General features: G+C 43.3%; 1 protein-coding gene across 9 annotated transcripts in view; it reads left to right on the top strand.

Moving 5' to 3' along the window:
- TENM4 (teneurin transmembrane protein 4) overlaps positions 1-26,518 on the top strand; it is a 362,826-nt gene that overhangs the window by 257,983 nt on the left and 78,325 nt on the right. For all 9 annotated transcript variants that reach the window (XM_087936922.1, XM_087936921.1, XM_087936920.1 and 6 more), the window contains 4 exons: positions 6,087-6,188; positions 9,448-9,642; positions 16,834-17,034; positions 24,355-24,540. In XM_087936922.1, coding sequence (XP_087793048.1) covers positions 6,087-6,188; positions 9,448-9,642; positions 16,834-17,034; positions 24,355-24,540 — 684 coding nt within the window. The remainder of the gene's footprint in view (positions 1-6,086; positions 6,189-9,447; positions 9,643-16,833; positions 17,035-24,354; positions 24,541-26,518) is intronic.

The following is a 26,518-nucleotide window of genomic DNA, read 5'->3' as shown; positions in this document are numbered from 1 at the left end:
CTTTTTTACATCGTGGTGTCCAAAATTGGACAGCCATTTGTCTGAAATGATAATAGAGTTGGATTAGAAGACCTCCAACTCCGTTACTCTGTTATTCAACCTGCCTGGAGAATTACGGATAATGCATACTGGGCGGAGGCTTTAAAATATACAACTTTTAATAACTTTTCCCTCCCGCCTCCATTATCGCAGCTTCTAACAAGTGTGGCACAAGCGTTGCTTCGGCCCAAGACCCGAGAGAGAAAGAGAAGCCCTTAGTAATTAATCCTAATGCTACCCAGTAGACAAATAACGAACCAATTCTGCAAGAGTCCCTCTTCTGCTAACCAATCCAGCCAGCTAGTGGATAGATAATTACTCTAAAATTAAGGAAAAGAGGAAAGGTCTATTGGGAATCAAGCCAATTGGTCCATCTCTTTTACATGTATAATTGGGGGGGGTTTTTTGTCCAAAGAAAAAAGTAATTCACATAGGTAATTTGCAGGTCAGACCAAGAGCGCTTTAAGAAGGATGTTAAAGTAAGATCAGAATTAGCAAGGCCTGGACTTGCCAAATAGCACAATTGTGCTATTCTAAGGTTATGTTTGGAGAAAAGGAGATGGCTGGGTTGAAAGTAAGACAGCCATACATCTCTGAAGCAAATGCCAGTTATACTGGGGGAACCTGTAGTCTTAGTATTTAGTATTTAGTACTTAGTATTTAGAAAATCTTTTCCTACTATTGACAATTTGCATTTATGTGCAAATAGATTGTTGAGGGTGCTTCAACGGCAGATGAATCCTTGACATGTCTAGCTTAAAAGCTTCTTGGGTTGAAGAGTTAATCGAAGTGAAGGTCAGCGAAGCCAGGTTAAGCGAGTTTAAGCTTTTTGTAAGTAGGTTCCCAAAGCAAATACTCAGTGTGGGGACCATTGCAGTCGCATCAGACCATGGCCAAGACAGAAGGCAATGAACCATGGCGATGAAGGATGTTTCGAAGATATCAACATAAGGAACTCTGAGCTGCTTCAGTCTGGTCTATGGAGGGTAGTCCCATGAGTTGAATAATTTCCTATTGTTCAACAAAGATTTGCAGGTGCTTTTCTTCCTCCTTTCTCCTCTTCCTTTCCTTTTCCTCCTCTTTCTCTTCCTCTTTCTCCTCCTCTATTCTCTTCCTCCTCCTCCTCCTCTATCTCCTCCTCAAACCGCACTCTCTTCTAGCACTGATGATGTGACCTAGTTGGGTAATGAAACGTCTGCAAGAAAACAACCCAGCTCAGAGAGCACCGAGGACCCCACAGTCATTCTCCTCCTCCCTCCTCCTCAAACCGCACTCTCTTCTAGCACTGATGATGTGACCTAGTTGGGTAATGAAACGTCTGCAAGAAAACAACCCAGCTCAGAGAGCACCGAGGACCCCACAGTCATTCTCCTCCTCCTCCTCCTTACTTCCTACTCCTCCTCGAGCTTCCATTCCACAAACCCCACTCTCTTCTAGCACTGATGATGTGACCTAGTTGGGTAATGAAACGTCTGCAAGAAAACTCACCAAACTCCGAGAGCACCCAGGGACCTCTCAAAAGAAATAGGCTTTTTAGGCCTGACCAGTCTTTCTCCTAAATCATCCCCATCCATGATTTAGAAAGGCCCACTATATATTTATGACACCTTCATGAAATATATCACAATTTCCTTTTATGTACTGGGTAAGAGGCAAGATATTTTTGAGCTATGGTTTGCTTGCATCAAAGACTTTTAAATCTTAAATATAAGGAGATGTTCTTCTCCCACCGCTGCTGTTCCTAACCTGTCACAATGAAAAATGAGTCCAAGAACATTAAGACTTCCCGTCTGTAATTACATCCCACTTTAATTCAACGTACGCTATATTTATGGAGGATCAGAAACAATAACATTTCAAAGCAGCCTTGCCATTTTGTCATTTTTGTCAACCTTGCGTACCAGAATACATCCTGTCTTCATGAATATTTTAAGAAATCATCAAACATGGCCTTTGATTTTTAGGGTGGGGGGAATGTTAATAAGCCCAAGGCAGGGATGAATAGTTAGAGCTGTTGCCATTAAAGAACACTGTAGGTGATAACTTGCAATTTCCTCCCTTTAAAAATCATATATATATGAGAAATAATTGATACTTGGAGGAAGTCTGGAGTTAAATAAAAAATATCGAGCAAAAACTATGCATTGTACAGTTGACTTGACTTGTCTTGACTTATGACTGGCTGTTTAACAACCGTTTGAACAGTGGTGGTATTCGGCCGGTTTGCACCGGTTCAAGCAAACCAGTAGCAAGGATTTGGCGTGGGTTGCCGAACTGGTAGTAACTTCTGTTTGGCGACACCCCTGATCGGCAGTTGTTCGCTTGCCCCGCCCTCCCGATGCTCACTCACCCCGTCCACCTGACGCTCACTCTGCCCAGTCATTCCTTCAGGTATTTCTTTTTTTTCCCTCCCAACGATCAGCTGTTCCTACGATCAGCTGTGCCAGGATTCCTCTCGCTTACTTACCGCTTCGCCCAGGAGGCTTCCCTGAGGCCCAGGAAGGCAAAAAAAATGGAGGGAGTGCGGGCACAAAGCTTGGGTCTTCGCTATCCCTGCCTCAGAATAACAGGGTAACAGAGTTGGAAGGGACCTTGGAGGTCTTCTAGTCAACCCCCCCTGGCTTAAGTAGGAGATTCTATACCAGGGGTTTCAAGCTCGATTTCATTGAGGGCCGCGTCAGGGTTGTGTTTGACCTCGGTGGTCTGGGGAGGGGGGCACAGTCAGGATGGGCCTGGCCAGCTCGACGTCACTCATGTCGGGGGGCACCTGGGGCGGCCAAGTGCCAAGGCAGGACCTCCCTCAGACCTTCCCTCATTCTCATTATAATCTCCTTCCTTCCTTCCTTCCTTCCTTCCTTCCTTCCTTCCTTCCTTCCTTCCTTCCTTCCTTCCTTCTTCTGTACTTACTTGTTTACTTCCCTTTTCATTCTCCTTCCTTCTTCCTTCCCCTCTTTCCTTATTTTTCCTTCCTCGCTCTCTTTCCAACTCCCCTTCTTTTTCTTTCTCTTTCCCTTTCTCCTTTCTGTCCCTTCTTGCATGCAAAAGAGACACATTTCTCCATTTCTTTTGTTTTTAGTTTGTTTTGCTAGCCCTCTGCCAGACAAAACGGAGCTCAGGGAGTCCTCACGTGCAATCCCCCCCAGGCCCTGTTTTCAGCCGCGACAGCCTCCGGCAGCCCTCTGCCAACGCAGCCCCCCACCATTTTCGCTGGCAGAGGGCTGCCGGAGGCTGTCGCGGCTGAAAACACAACCTGGAAGTTCCGTGCCCTCCCGAGCTCTGTTTTCAAGGGCCTTGAGTTTGACGCCTCTGCTCTATAACATTCCAAACAAAGGGATGTCCAATCTCGTCTTAAAAACCTTCCGTCTTGGCGCACCCACAACTTCTGAAGGCAACTTTTTCCACTGGTTGATTTATTCTGTCAGGAAATTCCTCCTTAGTTCCAGGTCGGTTCTCTCCTTCATTTGTTTCCATCCATTCCTTCCTCTCCTGCTTTCAGGACACAGGAGGGTTTTTGAGGAATCCTATCTGCCAAGCTTGGAGTAGATGTAGACATGCATAACTATGGTTTCAGCGGGGAGACTCTGAGCATCTTAGACCAAGCCAAGTCCGAAAATGCTAGAGAATTCCTGGAAGCCTGGCACAGAGACAAATCGGCCATCAACAGTCACACTGAGATAAACAACGGCTACATACCATTCAAAAGAAACAATCAAAAAGCCCAAAAGGAAATAAACAGAATAGCAAAGTTGGAAGGGACCATAGAGGTCTTCTAGTCCAACCCCTTGCTCAGGCAGAAAACCCTCTACCATTCTGGACAAATGGCTGTCCAATCTCTTCTTAAAAATTTCCAGTATTAACAACTTCTGGAGGCAAGTTGTTCCACTGTTTAATCGTTCTCACAGTCAGGAAATTTCTCCTTAGTTCTAGGTTGCTTCTCTCCTTGATTAGTTTCCACCCATTGCTTCTTGTCCTGCCTTCAGGGGCTTTGAAGAATAGCTTGACTCTCTCTTCTTTGGGGCAGCCCCTCAAATGTTGGAACCCTACTATCATGTCACCTCCTTCTTTTCTCCAACCCAGGGTATGAGTTTCCTTTTCACACGTAACTCTTTCACTCCCTCTGCTTAATGACTGCAACTGGGAGAGCTGGTATTGCCATTGTTGAGCGAAGTAGTCATGGAAGTCTTGCTTAACAACTGCTTCACTCAATGACAGGCAACCTGGTCCCAATTGTCATCATAAGCTTTCCCTCTATGTTGGATGGTGATCACCACGATTCGTCCTTTCCTCTCAATCTTGCACATAGTCAGTTAAGATTGCATTTCACAGAGTTTTTACCGTAGATGAAATAATGCATAGTTTTATAGGTACCCATTTTTAAAGATATATTCCTTCCTCAAACTAATAATAATATATTATTAATATTATTATTTAGTGGAAAGTTGAGATTGCTGAAATAAAACAACATATTAATTACGAACTGCATAAATGTTGTAATCTGTTGACTTCTCAGATATACGTTTTGGTTATCTCTTATCCTTATTTTTGTTTTCTCTCAAAGTAAATAGAAATACAATGCTTTCCAAAATCTGAAACAGGTTTCTATTATTTTTTTTTCCTCCAGAAAAAAATAGGGGGGCGGGGGAAGGAATACCAAAAGAATCAAAAAACATCAACACATATTTTAGCCCACTTAACATAGATAGATAGATAGATAGATAGATAGATAGATAGATAGATAGATATAGATATAGATACAGATACAGATACAGATACAGATACAGATACAGATATAGATATAGATATAGATATATAGATATTTATAAAATACGTTTTGAAAGCAATACATTTATCAAACTGTTTTAAGAATGAAACAGTTTGTTTTAAAAGTCTGTTTTATGCTATTGAAAAATGTTAATTTAAGGAAATAGTCCGTCATTCAGGCAAATCTGAGAGCTCACCAAAAGCGATACAGCACATCCAATCAATAAAAGTTCACAATATACAATCCATAATCAATTCGGCACCTATGACACCATGAAGCAAATTAAAATAAATAGTGCCTGTGTACGCCTCAGGAACTTAATCCTTTCTAAATCCTCAATTGCTTGCTTAAACAACCAGATCTTTTTAAGTGTTCTAAGTGTATTCTTCTGATCTTAATTCTGAGGGTAAGTGATTCCTTAGGTGGGACACTCTTAATAAATCAACTCAGACAAACAATCAAACAGTAAACTACAAGCTAATCAACACTAACAGAGCAAAACACTGGTATATAAAGAGAGATCAAACACTGCACTCCTTCTAGACTGATGACGCTACCTAGTTGGGTCATGAAACGTCTTCAAGAAAGAAAGAAAGCTCAGAGAGCACAAAGCATTTCACAACAAACCCAAGTTCTGTATCTCCTCCTGAACACCTTGCAGGAAGTTAGGGATCCTAAGCCCAAATCTGACCAGGGAAGATTCTACTTGGTTGCAAGTGATTTTGTAGATACTTATTACCAAAATTATATAGGACTTTATGTATTACTACCATTGCATATCGGTCAGGCACGGGAGACCAGGTCCACACAAAAGGTCCAATTCAGCTGATTTATTGCTAAATGGCCTATTCTCAGAAATCTTCTCAATTCACAATTAGCACCTGCTTGGATTTAGATAATGGTCCACAGAATTCAAGGGGGATTGGACTTCGTCTGCTTGTGACTATGTAGGGATTCTAAGCTGATGCCTCTTTTAACTCCGCCTATGCCTTCTGCCATGCCTCCTCACACAGCCTAGAAGTAAACTCAGGACCTGACAAAACTAAGTCCTTCTTCTGTTAGTACTCAGGCTTTATACCAGCTAAAGTTTTGTACCCTCTGAGGAAGTTCCTGTGTAGTCTTCAAGGGCAGTCGCACATCGAGTCCGTTACAGCAATCCAGTCAAGGGGAGACTGACTGATGATCGGATTGCCAATGCCTCTGTCCCGTTGGCGAATGTCCTTTGAGGTTTAACTTTGCCTTGTTCTATGTTATCTTCACTTTTTCTCTTTTCTTCTTTCCGTAGAATCGGTGGAGAACTGTCCCAGCAACTGTTACGGAAACGGGGACTGCATTTCTGGAACGTGCCATTGTTTCCTCGGGTTTTTGGGGCCTGATTGCGGACGAGGTACGGACTTAACTTTGTCGTTGTTAACAAAATTATTGACATAGAAGGAGGCCCTCAACAAATTTGGGAGTTTTGTTTCAGGCACTGTCTGAGCAAATGAACGAGGTGAAGTATCCATCCCTCCGTTTTACACAATATTCTGTCTCAAGACGCTTTACCGGTTCAGATACAGCTTGACATGCCCTGCTAAGTTTCGTTACTTTTAATCTCAGTCCGTGTGATTTGGTGCATGGTGTGAACCCAGCCTGTTGGCTGCCAGCCGCTTCAGCAGCCGAATCGGAGGAGGAGGAGGAAGAGGAGGTGGAGAAGGAGGAGGAGGAGTGGTAGTCAGGGTCAGCATCAAGGCAACCTTGGAGTTCCGAGGGGGAAGAGAGAATGGAGTTGGTAGAGAGAAAGAAACAGAGGAGGACCCTGGGCCACCCATCAGCCCTCAGATGGAGAGTCAACATCCCTCAAGTGTGGAGGTGGCTGATGAGGAATAGGAGGAACACCTGGGTCCGTGCCTGATGCATGGATGTGCAGAAGGCAGAGGAGAGGAGAGCAGTGGAAATCTATAGGCCGGTCCTTGGGGAGAAAGAACCACTGCTGCTAGCAAATTCGCACCCTACCTCTGGGGATAAAAGGCAGCGGGGCACAGATGAATAGATATGGCAGAACAGATGTATTCATCTTCCAGCTGGCCAGACATGTTAGCCGGCGTTGAGAGAGAAACTTTTTTGCTGGGTCTGCTGGCTCTCCTAATAAAGGAATCTTTTGAATATCAAAGCCATGGTGGTGCAGTGATCAGAGTGCAGCACTTCAGGCTAATTCTGTCCACTGCCAGCAATTCAACCCTGACCAGCTCGAGGTTAACTCAGCCTCCTATCCTTCCAAGGTCGGAAAACTGAGGACCCAGATCATTGGGGACAATATACCAATGTAAAGCGCTATGAAGCCGTATATAAGTCAAAGTGCTATTGCTATCAGAGTTCCTTAATGTTCCTTAGTCATTTTAAGCTGTCTGGATTCCAGTGCCCAGAATCCCCCCATCCTCTCCATTTCCCCCTCCCCTTCTTTTTGGCAACCACATGTGTGCAAACAGGGAGGTTAAAATAACCGTCAAAAAGCATTTGTCTCTTGAAGGAAGAGCCTGTCCTGGCAATAGCCAGTGACCTCAGACCTCAGCCATTAAAATGGCCTCTCTGACTTAAGCCTGAGGGGTTATCTTCCTCTCAGGCTTAATCCAACTTAAGCCACTATTAGAAATGTTCTAACAGTGAGGAAATCAACCCGTGGAACAGCTCCCCTTCAGACATTGTGGGTGCTTCGTCACTGGAGGTTTTTCAGAAGAGACTGGTCAGCCACTTGTCTGAGATGTTATAGGACAGAGGTGGGTATTCAGCGGGTTCTGACCCGTTCTGGAGAACCGGTAGCGGAAATTTTGAGTAGTTCGGAGAACCGGCAAATCCCACCTCTGACTGGCCCCGCCCCCATCTATTCTCCGCCTCCCGAGTCCCAGCTGATTGGCTGGGTCTCCTTCGGTTGCCCTGCACAGGAGAAGGGAGCTGGAAAGCAGGTTAATGGGGTGGGGAGGGAATGGGGATTTTGCAGTATATCCTTCCCCCGCCACGCCCACCAAGCCACGCCCACAGAACCAGTAGTAAAAAACTTTTGAATTCTACCATTGGTATAGAATCTCCTGCTTGAGCAGGGGGCTAGACTAGAAGACCTCCAATGTCCCATCCAAGGTCTATTCTATTCTAAATTATATTGTAAAATCTAAAAAAAAACTCTTTCCTTTATGGCCCCCGCCATGTCAAAAGCAGTCTCCCTAAACCGAAGTATGAAAGGCTGCTAGGCAGAGAGGTTTCTTTGTTTATTGGCTTCTGTAAATAGATTTATTTTATTTTCTCATAAAAAGTAAAATGCAAAACAGAAAAAGAAGCAAAAAACAAACAAACATACGTACATCCAGCACTACCAATAAGAAAAAAGAAAAAAGATTCATGGAACAACCACATTACTGACCTGCAGCGATTCTCTTAAATAAGTGTGGCAAGAAAGATAATAAAATGGGGCAAAACTCACTTAACAAAGTCTCACTTAACGACAGGAATTTGGGGCTCAGTTGTGATCATAAATTGAGGACTACCTGTATTACGTTCATTTAACAAAAGTTTCACTTAGCAACGGAACTGTGGTGCTCTGTTATACAGCGGAACCTGAACCTTGGGTCGCAAACGCTCCTGTTTGTGAACAAATTGGGTGGCGAACAAAAAATTCCACCCGATTTTTGAATCAGGTCACAATTCAAGAATCGGGTGGCGAACAAAATCGGCATGGAAAAGATTCCCTTTTCCACACCGATTTCACCTTCGGCGCCATTTTTTTTTTTTTTTTTACTGTGCGCATGCACAGTCGGTCGTGCTTCCGGACATGACCAAATCAGGCCGTGACCGGAGTCTGGGAATGGATTACGGTCACGACCCAAGGCTCTACTGTAGTTGTTCTGACCACGGCTTCCTGAGACATCAACAAACTCATATAAAACCCAAAACTCTTATTTTAGTTCAACGGCTGTGAATTTTCGTCATTCACAGCCCGAAATGAGTCTTAACTGGTTATAATTAGTCCCAGGGATATCTGCCAAAGTTCTTCAGGAGGCATCTGATAAGAACGCACCTTTATCTGACCTGAAGTGCTGCCAATGACTAAAATCCCGATTAGTCTTTCCAAAACCAAACAGAGAACAAATTCACCATGGAGTTTTCAGAGTCCAAATCAATCAGAGTGAATGACGTTGCTTCCTGCAAAGGTTTTCCTACCTTTGTACTTCCTTTATACCTTATGGGCGGGGCAATCACCTCCCAGCCTTACTCCCGAGTCTCCCCTTTTGTCTCAGCTGCTCTTACCTTCTGGCAGCTCTGCGCACACACACACACTGGGAACAGGCTCCCCTGGGTCCTCTTCCTCACTGCTCCCAGAGTCCGGAGGCTCTGGAGTTAGCACCCCACTCCCAGATGGCCCTGGGTCCATCTCTGTATCGGATGCAAAACCCTCGTCTGAGTCCTCCCCAGACTCCTGGACTGGTCCCTGTTCTTCCCCACTGTCCGGCACAGGCTGCTGGCAAACCACAACAGTAGTGGTAAGTTGAACACTAGCTGTCATCCATTTTAAATTCCCTCCCATTGTATCTGATCTTGATGATCTCCTTAAGCTGTCGACCAACATTGATTGTGTGTCTCACGACCCTCTTTTGCGTTGTCTTCCTCCTTCCCAGCGTCTTGCCCAGTGTTGTGCAGTGGGAACGGACAATACATGAAAGGACGTTGCTTGTGTCACAGCGGGTGGAAAGGAGCCGAGTGCGACGTCCCGACCAATCAGTGTGTCGACGTTTCTTGCAACAGCCATGGGACATGCATCATGGGAACCTGCATTTGTAACCCGGGCTACAAGGGAGAGAGTTGTGAAGAAGGTAATTCCCTTTTAAGATCCCATGGGGTCCTTTCCCCACAGTTAGATAAATTTCAGAATGCCAGACATTTCTTCGATTCACTTGGTATGGTTGGTGCTGGCGGGATTTTGGCGGGAGGAGCCACCTAGTGGGTAACCCTGGCTTGGAGCAATGTTTCTCAACCGTGGCAACTTTTAAGACGGATAGATGTCAACTCCCAGAATTCCCCAGCCAGTGGGGTCATCGTTTCAGAGATATCACCTTACCCAAACAGAGGAGCAGAAGGAATGAAGGTAGGTGAAAAAGCCATTAGAGTAAAAGAAACTTCCGACTTCCTGCAGGCTTTCCCATTGAATTTCTTGGTGGGACTCTGGCAAGGACTGTCAGAAATCCTTCCTTTCTTCCTGTCCTATATTCCTATCCTATCCTATCCTATCCTATCCTATCCTACACTACACTACACTACACTACACTACACTATCCTGTATACCTATTCTATTCTGTCCTGTCCTGTATATCTCTCTTCTCTTCTCTTCTCTTCTCTTCTCTTTTCTTCTCTTCTCTTCTCTTCTCTTCTCCTCTCCTCTCCTCTCCTCTCCTCTCCTCTTCTCCAATTCCATTCCATTCAATCTTCTCTTCTCTTCTCTTCTCTTCTCTTCTCTTCTCTTCTCTGCTCTTCTCCTCTCCTCTCCTCTCCTCTCCTCTCCTCTCCTCTTCTCCAATTCCATTCCATTCAATCTTCTCCTCTCCTCTCCTCTCCTCTCCTCTTCTCCAATTCCATTCCATTCAATCTTCTCTTCTCTTCTCCTCTCCTCTCTCTCCTCTCCTCTCCTCTCTCCTCTCCTCTCCTCTCCTCTCTCTCTCCTCCTCCATTCCATTTTATTCCATTCCCATTCCATTCTATTCTATTCTATTCTATTCTATTCTATTTTATTCTGTTCTATTCTAACCTGTCCTGCCCTATCCTTTCCTTTCCCCTTTCCGTTTTCTTCTTTTCCTGATCCTATGATCCTGATCCTAGGATTTTTATGCTGCTCCACCACGTCATTGTCCTTTTACACCGTTTCCGGCTGTGTAATGCTGCTCCTAAAAAACCTGGCAGCCCCTCCCCTCCTGCGCCATTTCCCTTGTCATCAAAATTATGGATGCCCCAATTACTTCGGTTCCTATTGTAACCAGCATTAGACGTAATTGATGAATTTAAGTGTGTCTAACCTTGTATAGCAGCATAGCAGGGATAGCAGCATTTTTCATTTTTTTTTTTTTTAAGGGCATCCCAGGAGACAGGATACACACATCAATCCTGCCAGCGTAGACTCACCAAAGTTACACAAACCTCAAATACCGAGAGACCTAAGTAAATTAGATATGGATATGAATAATCAATCAATCAATCCCTCTCTCTTTGCTTCTCAGCCAGCAGCTTTTGCCAAATGGAAGCTTTTAATGCAGTCTGAAGTAGCTTTCCGTCCATCTGCCGTCATTTCTACTTTAGAATAAACTGGGGTTTTTTTGTCTTAAGGTTATCTGAAAGTGGGTTTTTTTTTTTGTTTCCTTTCTTTTTCTGCAGTTGACTAGCACAGAGTCCCTTGCAGTAGCAATAGCACTTAGACTTATATACTGCTTATATATATATACTGCTTTACGGTGTTTTACAGCCCTCTCTAAGTGGAATCATGTGACTCCGGGACACTGCAACCGTCGTAAATACGAGTCAATTTTTTTCTGACCCAGGCTTCCTAAACTGTAATTGCGCGCACGCTGATTTTAAAAACAAGACTTATTTTCTTGCAGCGCTGGGAATTGTTTTCATTCCCAGCCGGAATTAATCTCAAACAATCCCCTGAGATAAGCACACACCTTTCAGTTCTGTGAAGTGCTGCCAAAAACAGAAGTATCAAGTGAACTAGAAAAGAAACCAACTGAAGTCCAAAGAAAACCCAACCGAAGTACAAAGAGCTTCCAGAATGATTCTGAACCGATCGAACTACTTTGCTTCCTGCAAAGGTTTTGTCATCTTGGCCTGACCTTTATACCTTATGGGAGGGGCAGTCCCCTCCCAGCCTTACTCCCGAGTTGCCCCTTTTCTCTTAGCTGCTTTTGCCTTCTAGCAGCTCTGCACACACACACACTGGGAACAGGCTCCCCTGGGTCCTCTTCCTCACTGCTGCCAGATTCTGGAGGCTCTGGAGGCAGCACCCCACTCCCAGATGGCCCTGGCTCCATCTCTGCATCAGACGCAGGACCCTTGTCTGAATCCTCTCCAGACTCCCTGACTGGTCCCCGTTCTTCCCCACGGTCCAATTCCGCTGCCGTCTGCACCGGCTGCTGGTGAACCACAACATCAGTTGCCAAGCGTCCGAATGTAAATCACATATGACACAGGAAGGCTGCAGCAGCCATGTGAAAAATGGTCATAAGTAGAGGTGGGATTCTTCCGTTTTGGACTGGTTCTGACTGGCTGGCCCCTCACACCCCTCTCCTCCAGAGGGCCTCCAGACCGTCCCAGAGGCTCAAGGGAAGCCTCCAGACCCCGGGGCAGGCAAAAAAACGGCCCTCCCGGATATTCCGATAGGCCACGCCCACCATGGCCACACCTACCCAGCCACCCGGGCAGCGAACCGGTGGCTGGGATTTTTTTTTAACCCCACCCCTTTTCCTAAGTCCCTCTTTTCAGGGCCGTTGTAACTTCAAACCGTCACTAAACGAACGGTTGTAAGTCAAAGACTACCTGCATTCTCTCATTTCAAGGTTGGACTCTAGTTAGGGAAGTTATTTCTCGACCTCATTTCATAAGAATTGGCGAAAAGCATGTTTTCTACTGCTTCATCTGTCGCTGCCTTTTTTTTTTTTAAAGGTACCTACGACGCTGAACTTAATTACGATTCTTTCCTGGTTTTGCTGTAATTTTATTTACATGTCTTATTTCTCGACTGCTTGGTAAGTCTCTTGAGGCAATACAAGCCAAGTCGAGAGCTTTAAATAAATAGAAACTCAATGTTACTTGGCCAGAAGCCTAATTTTTTTAAAAAGCAAGCCAAGCTTTTCCATACAACTTGTTGACTGAAGTATCTTTCCCTCCGTGCTTGAATCTTTTACACTAGGTGTAAGAGCTGTTCCGCTGAGAGGAAATTAATGCTGAAAGAGTGCATAAAGACTGCTACATGGGACGTTTATTCAAGTCTGTTCCTCTGTAAATCCTTCTGTAATGTTGATTTCAAATACTTTACAAATGTTATATTTTTCCTTTAGAGGAGGGACAGACAATAAACTTCCCTTCTTTTTATTAATTCAGTATGTTTCCAGTTTTACGGGGTGCACTCTATTTAGTCCCTGCAATATTAAGTTTAAAAAAAATATTAATTGCATCATGAGTTTTTTCCTCCCTTGGCTCGTATTTGTTAAAACAAAACCTGAATGAGCCAGAATTCTCCTTCTTGAAATTTTTTAAAGCAGTGTCTTTGTTGCCCGCAAACTCCATCTTAATAGCCAGCCAGTCAACAATTAAAAAGCCACACACACACAACAGGCATTGGGTAAATACCACACAAACAACAACGCAAAACACACAGTGATGAGAGAGAAGTTCTCCTGCATGAGACCAAAAACTCGGAAGGTAAAACCTCTCATCCAGGTGTAACCGACCCAGATTGGATCCTGTAACATTATTCTGGGACACGTATATCCGCCTGCATTCGTAAAACTCTTGAAGTTGCTAAGGCCGGACACCTCCGGGTTAGATCATAGTTTGGACAAGTGCTGAAACCAGGTTCCCCTTTTGCCCGCGTGCAAATAACCAGCCATTATTTTGCACTCTCTTTGCGTAAAGACAAATTTATATAGGTCCGAGTTCCATTCTGTATTTCAGGGCCTATTGTTTTCTGTCTTGGCATACACTGTCCGAATAGTCCGAATTTTCGATAAAGAATAAAAGCTTGCTGTGCTCACTCTCAACCTGATTTTAGAAAGTTCCTGATTTGACTTTTTTTTATTATTTCCCCTCTGAAATAAAAAGTGTTTTGTTCCTGAGATCCTTTCCATTGGCTTTTACCCATCCTTGGAGGTCTCTGTGATGTTGCAAATTTAGAGCCCCATTCTTGGGTGGTTCTTCAGTGCAGTTCCCGCAATGAATAAAAGCCACAAGGAGTTTTTGCAGTCCCCATTCACTTTACTTGGCTTGGCATTCATATATTCTCAGTGGATTGTGCCAACAGTCGTAACTTCTGCTGTGGAGCGACATCACCCATTCATGGAAAGAAGTCCAAAAATTGGGTATTTCGGGGCTGAGCCATGAAAAACTGGCTGAGTAGCGGGATTTTGAAGTATATTATTCTCTTTGAAGAAAAAATGGGGAGACGGGGAGAGAACTACAGAGAGTGGGAGAGAGAGAGAGTTGAAAGTATTTGCAACAAAGAGAAGGAGAAGAAGGGAGGAAAGAAGGGAAAAAGGAAAGAGAAAATGAGGAAAGAAGAAGTTAGGAAAGAAAAAGAAGAAATAGGAAGGAAGGAAAGGAAGAGGAAAGAAAGAAAGAAAGAAAGAAAGAAAGAAAGAAAGAAAGAAAGAAAGAAGAAAGAAAGAAAGAAAGAAAGAAAGATAGAGAAAGGGAAAGAAAGAAGGAATAAAGAAAACAAGGAAAGAAAGAAAGCAATGAAAGAAAAAGAAGGAAAGCAGGAAGGAATAAATGGAACAAGAAGAAAAGAAAGAAAGAAGAAAGGAAGGCAGGGGGAAGGAAGAAAAGAAAAAGGAAAGAAGGAGGAAGTTACGGAAAATAAGGAATGGGAAGGAAGGAAGAGGAAAGAAAAAAGGAAGGCAGGGGAAGGAAGGAAAGAGAGAAAGAAAGAGGGAAGGAATAAAGGAAACAAGGAAGGGAAGGGAAGGAAGGAAAGAAAAAGAAGGAAAGAAAATGGAACAAGGAGGAAGGAAAGAAAGAAGGGAAGCTGGCAAGGAGAAAGGAAGGAAAAGAAAGAAAGAAAAATTAGAAGATAGATAGATAGATAGATAGATAGATAGATAGATAGATAGATAGATAGATAGAGCAGAGCATTTAAGAAATCCAGGCCAGCGAGCAAAATTAAAGGCGCCATTGTGCAGTCCGTCTCATGAAAGGGCTCGTTTGGACATGAAAAATAGCCCTGGCTTTATGATGAATGGCATGTCCTTACCTGCGCCGTTAACGCTGAGTTAGCAGAGCGTTCTGCCTTCTGTGATGGAGACCCCCTTACAACTCCCTTTTCCCCTCCGTGGGCCGCCTTCTTCGGGCAGGAATGATTAATTGCATCCCAGTAGCCCCTTGTCACTTATCCGGCAATCTTTGTTCCCCACGACTGAACCATCTGCTAAGCACTTCGGGGACTGGCAATACGCTTCCAACTCTTTTTTTCCCCCCTGTTTGCTCCTGGAAGGAGAGGGTGAGGGAAGGGGGAGAAAAAGGAGGTGGAAGCTGCCAGGCCTCTAAAAGGATGCCATAGTGCCCGAGGTTGATAAAGCCAGCCTCCTTGCCTCGGTGATGGTCCCAAGAGAGGGGAAGAGTTGGCACATTAAGGGCATCTCTGCATGCCTCTCCAGAGGGCCTGAACGGCCCACCTGCAAAAGGATAGCATTAGCAATAGCCCTTCGACTTATACACCGCTTCACGGTGCTTCACAACTCTCTCTGACCAGTTTAGAGAGTCAGCATGTTGCCCCCTCAACAATATGAGTCCTTCTGACCTTGGAAAGATAGAAGGCTCAGTCAACCTTGAACCGGTCAGGATCGAACTCCTGGCAGTGAGCTGAATTAGCTTGCAGTTCTGCATTCTAACCATTATGCCCACCCCAGCTTGTTCCTTTCCTTTCCTTTCCTTTCCTTTCCTTTCCTTCCTTCCTTCCTTTCCTTTCCTTCCTTCCTTCCTTCCTTCCTTCCTTCCTTCCTTTCCTTCCTTCCCCTTTCCTTTCCTTTCCTTTCCTTTCCTTTCCTTTTCCTTTCCTTTCCTTTCCTTTCCTTTCCTTTCCTTTCCTTTCCTTTCTATCAATGGGAAAACCAGATTCACTGAACAAACGTGTTATTAATGTAAGAACTGCAGTGATTTCATTTAACAAACGCGGCGAGAAAAGTCGTAAAATAGAGCAAACTCACTTAAATTTCTCACCTAGCAATGTCAATTTTTCAGCTCAACTGTGGTCGTAAGTTGAGGACTGCCTGCATTTAATATCTTAGTATGATTTATGTTGATTGCTTACTTAGTACCCTATGACTATCACTGAGTGTTGTATCTTATGATTTATGATAAGTGTATTTTATGATTATAATCATGATTTATCATTTGTTGCTTGTATGTACACTGAGAGCTTATGCACTGGAGATTAATTCCTTTTGTGTCCAAACACACTTGCCAATAAAGAATTCTATTCTATTCTATTCCATTCTATTCTATTCCATTCCATTCCATCCCATCCCATCCCATCCCATCCCACCCCACTCCACTCCACTCTAGTCTACTCTACTCTACTCAAACAGGCATAGCTTACTTGTGTTCTTCTATGTACACTGAGAGCTTATGCACTGGAGACAAATTCCTTGTGTGCCCAACCACACTTGGACAATAAATAATTCTATACTATACTAATTCTATACTATTCTATACTATTCTTCTACTCAACTCTAATCTATTCTCTATATTGTATTCTATTCTCTATTCTCTATCCTATTTTCTATCTATTTTCTATTCTACTCTACTCTACTCTTCTATGCTATACTGTATTATACTATATTATACTATACTACTACTATACTACTACTATACTATACTACTATACTATACAGAAACAGGCAAAGTTTACTTGTGTCCTTGTATGTACACTGAGAGCTTATGCACTGGAGACAAATTCCTTGTGTGCCCAACCACATTTGGCCAATAATGAATTCTATACTATTCTATTTCTATTCTATTCTACCCTATTCTACTCTACTCTACTCTATTCTATTCTCCATATTCTATTCTATTCCCTATTTTCTATCTATTTTCTTTTCTATTCTTTTCTTTTCTACTAAACTCTTCTATAATCTACTACACTACGCTACACTATACTATAACGGAAACAGGCAAAGCCTACTTGTGTCCTATGTACACTGAGAGCTTATGCACCGGAGACAAATTCCTTGCTTGCCCAACCACACTTGGCCAATAAACAATTCTAATTCATGTTTCCACGTTTTCTCTTCCTTGCTTTGCAGTGGACTGCATGGACCCCACTTGCTCAGGACGTGGCGTCTGTGTGAGAGGGGAATGCCACTGCTCCGTGGGCTGGGGAGGGGCCAACTGTGAGACCCCGAGAGCCACTTGTCTGGATCAGTGTTCGGGCCATGGAACCTTCCTGTCCGAAACCAGCCTCTGCACCTGCGATCCCAACTGGACCGGGCACGACTGTTCCACAGGTAATTGCACCTATGAATGTGCCTTCGTTGAACCTTTGCGTGTCCGTCTGGTGGCAGAATGACAGTCTACGATCTTGTAGATCTCCCCGTTCCTGAGACCTACAAGGCAGGTCTCTTGTGGTCCACGCTTGGGATGAAACGCCTACGAATGGCAAGTGGCTGTTTTCTTACCTTTGCCTAAGTGGGATGCAGTGTTTGCAGTGCAGTACTGCAGGCAAGCTCTGCCCACTGCCAGGAGTTTGATACCGATCGGCTCAGAGTGGACTCATTAACCCGGGGGGGGGGGGTCAAACTCGATTTCACCGAGGGCCGCATCAGGGTTGTGTTTTTGACCTTGGAGGGCCAAGGTGGGTGTGGCCAGGGTGGGCACAGCCAGCTTCATGGCACTTGTGTTGGGGGTCGGGTGTTTCTGCGGCCCAAGCGCTCTGCCAGTGAAAACAGGCTCCTGAACTTCGTTTTTGGCTGCAGTGGCCTTCTGCGACCCTCCGCTAGCAAAAACAGAGCTTGGCGGAACCATGTACAGTTCCATTTTTGGTCGTGACAGCCTCCTGCAGCCCTCTGCTAGTGAAAACGGAGTCCCCCACCCCACCCCCCCAGCTCCGTTTTTGCTGGCAGAGGGCTGCAAGAGGCTGTTGTGGCTGAAAACGGAGCTCGGGAGCACCACACACAGTCTCACCAAGCTCCGTTTTCGCTAGCAGAGGCACCATGGTCCTGACATTCACTGCTTCTAGGATGGCACTGCAAGCCGGAGCTAAGCACCCTGAGGGCTGGATCCGGTCTGCGGACCTTGAATTTGACACAGAGGTGGGATTCAGCAGGTTCTGACCAGTTCTGGAAAACCGGTAGCGGAAATTCTGAGTAATTTGGAGAACCGGCAAATCCTACCTCTGACTGCCCCCCCCCCTTTATTCTCTGCCTCCCGAGTCCCAGCTGATCGGCTGGATCTCCTTTGGCTGCCCTGCCCAGGAGAACGGAGCTGGAAAGCAGGTTAGTGGGGTGGGGAGGGAATGGGGAATGGTTCTAGAAGGCCATCTTTTCGATATTAAGCAAAAATCAAGAAGACGGAGCCATAACCTGAAACCGACAAGAGGGAACTTCAAAAGTTACGTCAGAAAATATTGCTTCACAAAAAGAATAGTGGAAGTTTGGAACCAACTTCCAGCAGAGGTAGCGGACCAGTCATCAGTACAAATAGTTCTCAACTTACAACTTTCTGTTTAGTGACCGTTCAAAGTTACAGTGACATTGAAAGACGTGCCTTGTGGCCATTTTTCACACAACTGTCACATAGCATCCCCAGGGTCCTGAGATCAAAATTTGGATGCTTTGGCAACGGGTCCCTATTTATGACGGTTGCAGCATCCCGAGTTATGTAATCTCCCTTTACGACCTTCCGCGAAGTAAAGTCAACGAGGAAGGCAGATTCACACAACAACCAGGTTGCTAACTTATCAACTGCTGTGATTCACTTAACAACCATGGCAAGAGAAGTTGTAAATTGGGGGCAAAACTCACTTAATAACTGTCTGCCTTAGCAACAGAAATTGGGGTTTAAGCATGCTTGGGATGAACACACACGTCCATCATCCAACCCAAAAATTGAGTTTAAACCTGCTTGGAATAAACACATCATTCAACAAAAATTAAAACGATAAAATAAAAAAAAAAAAAAAAACTCAAAGGGAAGACTTGATGGGCCACTAGGTCTTTTTCTTCTGTCACCTTTTGTTGTGGCCTGTTGACCGCTGGCCCCTCCAGCAGCTGAATCAGAGGAAGAGGAGGAGGCGTGAGAGTTAAGGTCAGCATTACGGCAACCTGGGAGCTCCCAGGGGGAGGAGGGAATGGAGCTGGCAGAGAGGGGGGGGCGGAGCCTGGGCCGTCCGTCAGCCCTCAGATGGAAAGTCAATAGCCCCCAGGTCTGGAGGTGGCTGATGTGGAAGAGGAGGAATAGCTGGGTTCAGTGCCTGATGCACAGAAGGCAGAGGAGAGGAGAGCAGTGGAAATCTATGGGCCGGTCCTTGGGACGGAAGAGCCACTGCTGCTTGCGAGGCTCTGGGGATAAAAGGCAGTGGGTGGAGATGAATAGATGTAGCAAACAACTATTCCCAGCAGGATAGACTTGTTATCCTGCGGTAAGAGATAAACTTTTTGCCGGGGCTGTTGGTACTCCTATTGAAGGAATCATTGTGTCTGCGTTCCAGGGAAAATCCATTCCGGTCAGTAACTCCAAGATAAGTATAATCTCAAAGTACTTTTATTAGAATAGCAGCTGGCACATTCTGTGGAATTCCAAAACTAAAAGTTTCCTGGCTTCCCCACAATGTCCCAACCTACAAACCATCCCCTTTTTTCTCATCACATGAATCAATCCCAAAGTAAGTTCCAATTCTTTCTGCGCCACACTCTTTAACCTTTGTTGAGGTAATTCCCCATTAAGAGAATGAGCGCATACAGGGAGACGTATTTGAGAGAAGTGTTTGAATAATACACACACAGAACACAGATACACTGTACAGTAAATGTAGGTTTTTACTTCCAGAAAGGTTTAAGCAAAGTCCAAAATAAGCAATCCAAAAGTCATTCACAGGTAAATCAGTCAGTTTTTCAATCCAGGGATAATCCAAATATCAAATTCCAGTGTCAAAAACAGTTCAGTATCAGACTTACATTAAATCCAGTAATATCAGTCAATTGGAAGAAATGGAGCAACGGCAATACTTTCCAACAGAAGGAAACAGAGATAATCACTCAGACACACTCTCTTCTGAGACTAAGACTAAGACAAACCAGGTTTCTGGCTCCATCTTATGGCCGTTTGAGAAACCACACCCAATTACAGTTTTGCATTTTCTTAAAGATACAGTTTTAAAATGTTTATCCTGGTTTATATATTTCTAACCCAAATGCCTGTTAGGTGACTTATATTCCTAACAACCTTGAACTATCAAAAGAATTATATTTTGTCTACCAAGAGCTACTCAATTAACATCACCCCTCTCCCACTTTCTCCAGCTCTGTGGCAGCGATGAATCATGATTGCATAGCTGACACATTGCTTCAACCACAGAGGGCTTGTCGTGTTTGGCGAGCTGGGTTAAAAACACCGTTCTATGTTTATATGGAGGCTAAAAGCAAGCTTTTTTTAAAAAAAAATCCCAAAGTGACCTACCCGATTCTCTATGGCTGCAAGAAACATTATTCAAGCACTCGCTCAGGTTTGACCTGAAGGGGAATTTACCTTTTTAGTGAATAACACACAAATTCATCTTTTGGGAGCTCGAAGTTGACTTGGAGAAATGAGCGAGAGTTTACCGATCACCTTAGCGGAGACTTTTGGCCAGGAGGCACAAAACAATAGTAACGTTAACCTCGGAAGTAGCTCCATGAAGGATGAAGTCTGAAGAGCAAAGGTTGGGTGTAATTTTGTGCGGCTTGCAAAAAAAAGCAAGCAGGGTGTTACAAAAGGTAAGAGCGGAGAAAGGCGATGTTTTGATTTGTGACCTCGTGACAGGGGCTAGTTTGTCATACAAGGAGGGAAGAAATAGTGTGCACATTAATTTATGAGGGAGGACAAGCCTCCAGAGAAATTCTCTGCATTCAAAAATAACCTCCACTGAGAGGATTATAGGCGTAGAGTTGAGGATGCTAATTTTTGCACTGTGCAAAAAATCTAATCATCCTGTAAGAAGGATTGCAAGAACTAGGCCTGGCTAGTCTAGTGAAGAGAAGGACCAGGAGAGACATGATAGAGGTCTTCCAATATTTGAGGGGCTGCCACAGAGAGGAGGAAGGGATCCAGCTATTCTCCAAAGCACCTGAAGGCCAGATAAGGAATAATGGATGGAAACTGATCAAGGAGAGATTCAACCTGGAAATAAGGAGAAACTTTCTGACAAGGAGAACAATCAACCGATGGAACAGAAGTTGCCTTCAGAAGTTGTGGGAGCTTCATCACTGGAAGCTTTTGAGAAGAGGCTGGACTGCCATCTGTCAAAAATTGTGTAGGGTCTTCTGCTCGGGCGGGGGGTTGACTAGAAGACCTCCAAGGTCTCTTCCAACTCTGTTATTCTGTTAATATTTTTATCTTCGACCACTTAACGTGACTTCTTGCAAAACTACAGAACTTCTGGAGCAAACTTCCACTTTCAGCCTTCCCGGAAAATCCTCCACTAAATATTCTGGTTTTTATTTTTTTTATTTTGGTTAGACAAAGTGAAAAAAGGGGAAAGTGAGTCATTCTCATTTACTGGAGTTAAAAAAAAGATATCCTGGAGGGAATTAAAAGGACTTTAATACGAGTTGTGCGATGACTAATCCAATCTCCAATCCCATGGCCCCTTTTTTCAAACTGGGAGTTGATAATTTCCTTTCAAAAGTAGCTTTTCTAAAATGAAAAGCAATTGTTTTCAGTCAGTTCAGTTCACTTTATCGTCATTACACTTCATGCAAGAAAATTAAATGCCATCTTCAGTGTACATTATAACCATAAAAATAAAACACAAACACACATTCTTTGCATTCTATACAATTGAATTGAAATGATATTGCATTCATATTGTACTATACAATAGAATATATAGTAAAATATCGCATTATACAATAGATAATACTGTATAGTGTAGAATATACAGTATTATACAATATTATATATTATTATAATATACATTATATTTATGTATATATTATACACATTATATGCAATATATATTATATGTTATATCTACTACTGCATAGTGTAGAATATACATTATTGTATAGTATTATATGCTTTATTATACTGTGTATTATGTACATTATATACATGTATTATATACATTATATGCAATATATATTATATATTATATACAGTATATACAGTAGAATATCCAGTATTCTACCATATAGTGTAGAATATGCATTATTGTACAGTATTATATACTTTATTATATATTATGTACATTATATACATGCATATATTATATACATTATATGCAATATACTGTATATTATATACCATATATATAGTAGAATATCCAATAAAATATTGCACTATACAGTAAAATATATAGTAGAAAAGAAAACAGCGAAGAAGAATGTTTCCTTTATCAAAGCAATTTGTCTCAAAAGACAGTTGTTATTTTTTTTCAAAATATGTTGGAAGTGCCCCAAAGCTTAACTACAGTTCATCCCTCCTGAACTCTCCATTCTTATGAGATTCTCCCAAATCCTCGTGAATTGCCACCAGGTGGGTTTGGCTCATGTCCCCTATTTCGAATTTGCAAAATGGTTGGCCATCGCTGACCATCAGGAGGCTTGACCACCCAAGAAGTAGACAAGCCAAGCTCCAAGGAAGGAAGGAAGGAAGGAAGGAAGGAAGGAAGGAAGGAAGGAAGGAAGAGAAGGAAGGAAAACGAGGAAAAGAAGGAAGGAAGGAAGGAAGGAAGGAAGGAAGGAAGGAAGGAAGGAAAAATAGAAAGGAGGGAAGGAAGGAAGGAAGGAATGCAGGGAAGGAAGGAATAGTAGGAAGGAAGGAAGGAAAACAAGGAAGGAAAAAACGAAGGAAGGAAGGAAAGGAAGGAAGGAAAACTAGAAAGGAGGGAAGGAAGGAATGCAAGGAAGGAAGGAAAAGTAGGAAGGAAAGGGAGGAAAGAAAACAGGGAAGGAAGGAAGGAAAACGAAGGGAAAGAAGGAAAACTAGGAAGGAGGGAAGGAAGGAAAACAGGGAAGGAAGGAAGGAAGGAAAAGTAGGAAGGAAAGGAAGGAAGGAAAACAAGGAAGGATTCCTTCTGTGCTTCTTGAGTTGGTAGGCAGGTAGATGGACGGACAGAAACTGTTGTGGATTTCCTAGTCACCATTTCTACAGCTCACCTCCTGCCTGCTGCATTTTGACCTCAGCTTTCTCAGAGGCAAGCGGGACTACTCTAAGAAGGCCCTGGGTGTATCCTAGAGGGCACACCGCAATTTCAAAGCTCCCCCAAGCATTTCGGAGCCAGATAAAGGAATCTTTTGTGAACGGTTCACAATGCAGGCCAGAGAGAGAGAGAGAGAGAGAGAGAAGAGAAGAAAGAAAGAAAAGCAACGTTCCCAAACGCCCCAGATCTGGTAACCAGAGCGATAACCCACTGCAAATAGACTTTGCCGGCCACACTTAACTTTTCAGGAGATTTAGCGGCCCGATTGTTGTGTTGTTGGATTTTTTACACTCAACTAGTTTTTAATTAAAAAATTGACTTTTGTCCCTTTCCTTCTGAAAGGGCCCTTTTGGATTCAGCCCAGTCGGTGAAAGCCACAGGAGGTTGTGTGTGTGTGTGTGAGTGAGAGAGAGAGAGAGAGAGAAATATCATATTAGAAAGTTTAAAAAAAAGAGTTTCAGGCATCAGTGGATCCCACCAAGCCACGTCCATCTCCTTTTCCCGCTCTTTTTTGTAATCTGCTTCTTAGATTCTTAAATCAAAAGGGATTAGACTCAGGATCCGCAAGAATCCCTTTCATTTCTCCTCCCCGCCCCCCCAAAAAACTCAGGATAAGTTAGTGGAGTGTGTGGCTTGCTTGTTTTATTTACTTGTTTTATAACGGTGACTTTCTGATTGTTTCTTTCACCCCGATCTCCCTTCTTTCTACCCCACCACCCCTCCGCCTGACACACACACACACCCATGTTGGAAGTTAAAACCCACCCTTCTCCTAGGAAAATGAAATATTTTAGGATATACTAAAAAGGCAGAATATTTCCCCTTAAAAAGAGAAGTAGAAGCTCAGAAGCAGAAACTTACTTCCCCCCGCCATAATTTTTCCCAATATGTCCAGAGTATATTCGTGAACTGGAATAGAGCTTGGTAAACAAGGTCAGCCAACGAATAAGCATAGCAACTAAATCAGCCAATGAGGACTGTTTGGAAAGTGAAACCAGAAGTAGCCTAGGCGTGGCTCTGTATTAAGCTCTGAAGCTATGTTGAGCTCTGAGTCTGTCTGTTGAGAATGAAATTGCTTCTCTCCTCTGCTGTGTATAATGCTGGCCTGCTGAACTAAAGTGAAACTGAGGCCTGTTTCTGAGCTCCTGAGCTGCTGTTCTGCTCTGAACTGTAACATGTCTGCTTCTGTTTGAGTTTGCTCCATGTTGGAGACATCTACAACTGGTATTGTAAAATTGACTTTATACGTTCATAACGAAGTTAAATGAAGCCTCATCCATCTGTGTTTACTTTTCTGGCACTGAATTTACGCTGCAGTACTCTGAACACAATATTCTAATTCAATGTTGTAGCCCAAAAATTATCTTATTTTCTTTGATAATTTCTTTCTTTTTTTAAAAAAAAAAATTTTTTTTTCCTCCTTCCGCAGAGATCTGCGCAGCTGACTGTGGGGTACACGGCACTTGCGTTGGGGGCTCCTGCCGCTGCGAAGAGGGCTGGATGGGGGCGGCTTGCGATCAGCGAGCGTGTCACCCCCGCTGCAACGAACACGGGACCTGTCGGGACGGCAAGTGCGAATGCAGCCCCGGCTGGAACGGAGAGCATTGCACCATCGGTAAGAGGAAGAAGTTGGGCAAGAAAAGACCAAAGGGTGGAGAGAGGATATGGGGGACAGAGCATGCTTAGCGGAATCGGTTGGACGTTAATGAAGCATGCAACATTCTCTCTTTTTTTTAAAAAAAAAATATTTTTACGTTGTTCTTGCATTGTTCACGTCCCCGTCTCACACATTTCAATGCCGTGATTCTCCCCTCAGCTTTGCAAGCCCACAAGGTCCTTTCCTTTGGCCAGACAAGCCCCCCCCTCAGCGATGGAGAAACACAAGTCAAGGTTGCGAGAGATCGTCGGATGACCGATGCAATAGGATAGCAATATCAGTAGCCCTTAGACTTATATACCGCTTCACCATCCTTTTATAGCCCTCTCTTTTCCTTTCATTCTCCCTCTCCCTCTTCTTCTCCCTCCCTCTCTCTCCCTCCTTCTCTCTCCTTCTTCCTCTCTCACGACCCCTCTCTCTTTCTCTCTCATCCCTACCCAGCTCCCAGAGTTGTCAAAATCCACAGTGTCAGAATCGTTTCCTTTGAAAAGCACTTATTTAAACCATATCGGTATAAAAATAAGAGCCCATAAACTAAGGATTAGTTTAGCAGACCCATAGAAAAAATAGTTCCACGTGAGGGGCAGGCTGTTCCCCAAAGAAGTACCCATTTCCTTCCATTCGCTCTTTCTTTCTCCTTTTCTATCTAGCAATAGAGAACGCATATTGTTAGCTCATCAGAATAGCAAAAAACATTTTAGCTATCCCGCCATCACTGTCAAAGTGGTTTTAGGTTGGACAGAACCACAATTTTGGGCGCTTTAAAAGAACTATGAACCTCAATTTTATTTTGTCGTCTTCAAAGGTGATTAGACAGACCAAGAATTGGAAATAGAAGATAATATTTGTAGTTTAAGGTTGGATTGTGGGGTCCTTGGTGGTCTCAGAGTTTGGTTGGTTTGAACTGATGATGTTACCTAGTTGAGTAACGAAACGTCTGCATGAAAATAACCAAGCTCAGAGAGCGTCGAGACTCTAAAAGTCCTCCTCCTCTTTCTGCTTTGCAAACACCACTCCCTTATAGCACTGATGATGTTACCTCGTTGGGTAATGAAACGTCTGCAAGAAACCATGCTCAGAGAGCACCAGGGGCCCCACGGACCAAGAAATTAATTCATGCAAAACGCAATTTCCAGATCACAATTTCTTACCCTAACCTTAAGGGAATCAGTGCAGCTGTTCAGTTAGCAACACGGTTGTTAAGGGAAATCGGCTTCCCCGTTGCTTGTCAGGTCACCAAAGGTGATCACACGACCCTGGGACTCTGTGATCGTCATAAATACAAATCAATTGCCAAGCATCTGGACTTTGATCACGTGACTTTGGGAATGCTGCAATGGCCACAAAGCATGAAACATGGTCATAAGTCTCTCTTTTTTTCAGTGCCACTGTAACTTTAGAATAGAATAAGAAAGGAATAGAATAGAATAGAATAGAATAGAATAGAATAGAATAGAATAGAATAGAATAGAATAGAATAGAATAGAATAGAATAGAATAAGAAAGGAATCGCATAGTATAGAATCGAATAGGAAAGGAATAACATAGAATGGAATGAAAATAGAATAGAATAGAATAGAGGAATAGCATAGAATAGAATAAGAAAAGAATAGAATAAGAATGGAATGGAATAGAATAGAATAGAATAGAATAGAATAGAATAGAATAGAATAGAATAGAATAGAATAGAATAAGAAAGGAATCGTATAGTATAGAATAGAATAGGAAAGGAATAACATAGAATGGAATGAAAATAGAATAGAATAGAATAGAATAAGAAAAGAATGGAATAGAATAGAAAATAGAATAGAATAGAATAGAATAGAATAGAACAAGTAAGGAATAGCATAGAATAGAATAAGAATAGAATAAGAATGAGAATAGAATAGAATAGGTGGGGAAAACATTCATAAGTCACTTTTCTCACAAATAAGGA

Source organism: Pseudonaja textilis, chromosome 7 (genome assembly GCF_049901715.1).
Source record: "Pseudonaja textilis isolate UNSWEBS1 chromosome 7, rPseTex1.2, whole genome shotgun sequence".
NCBI lineage: Eukaryota > Metazoa > Chordata > Lepidosauria > Squamata > Elapidae > Pseudonaja > Pseudonaja textilis.
Note: the sequence above shows the minus strand (reverse complement) of the source record. Positions and strands in the feature narration are given on the sequence as shown.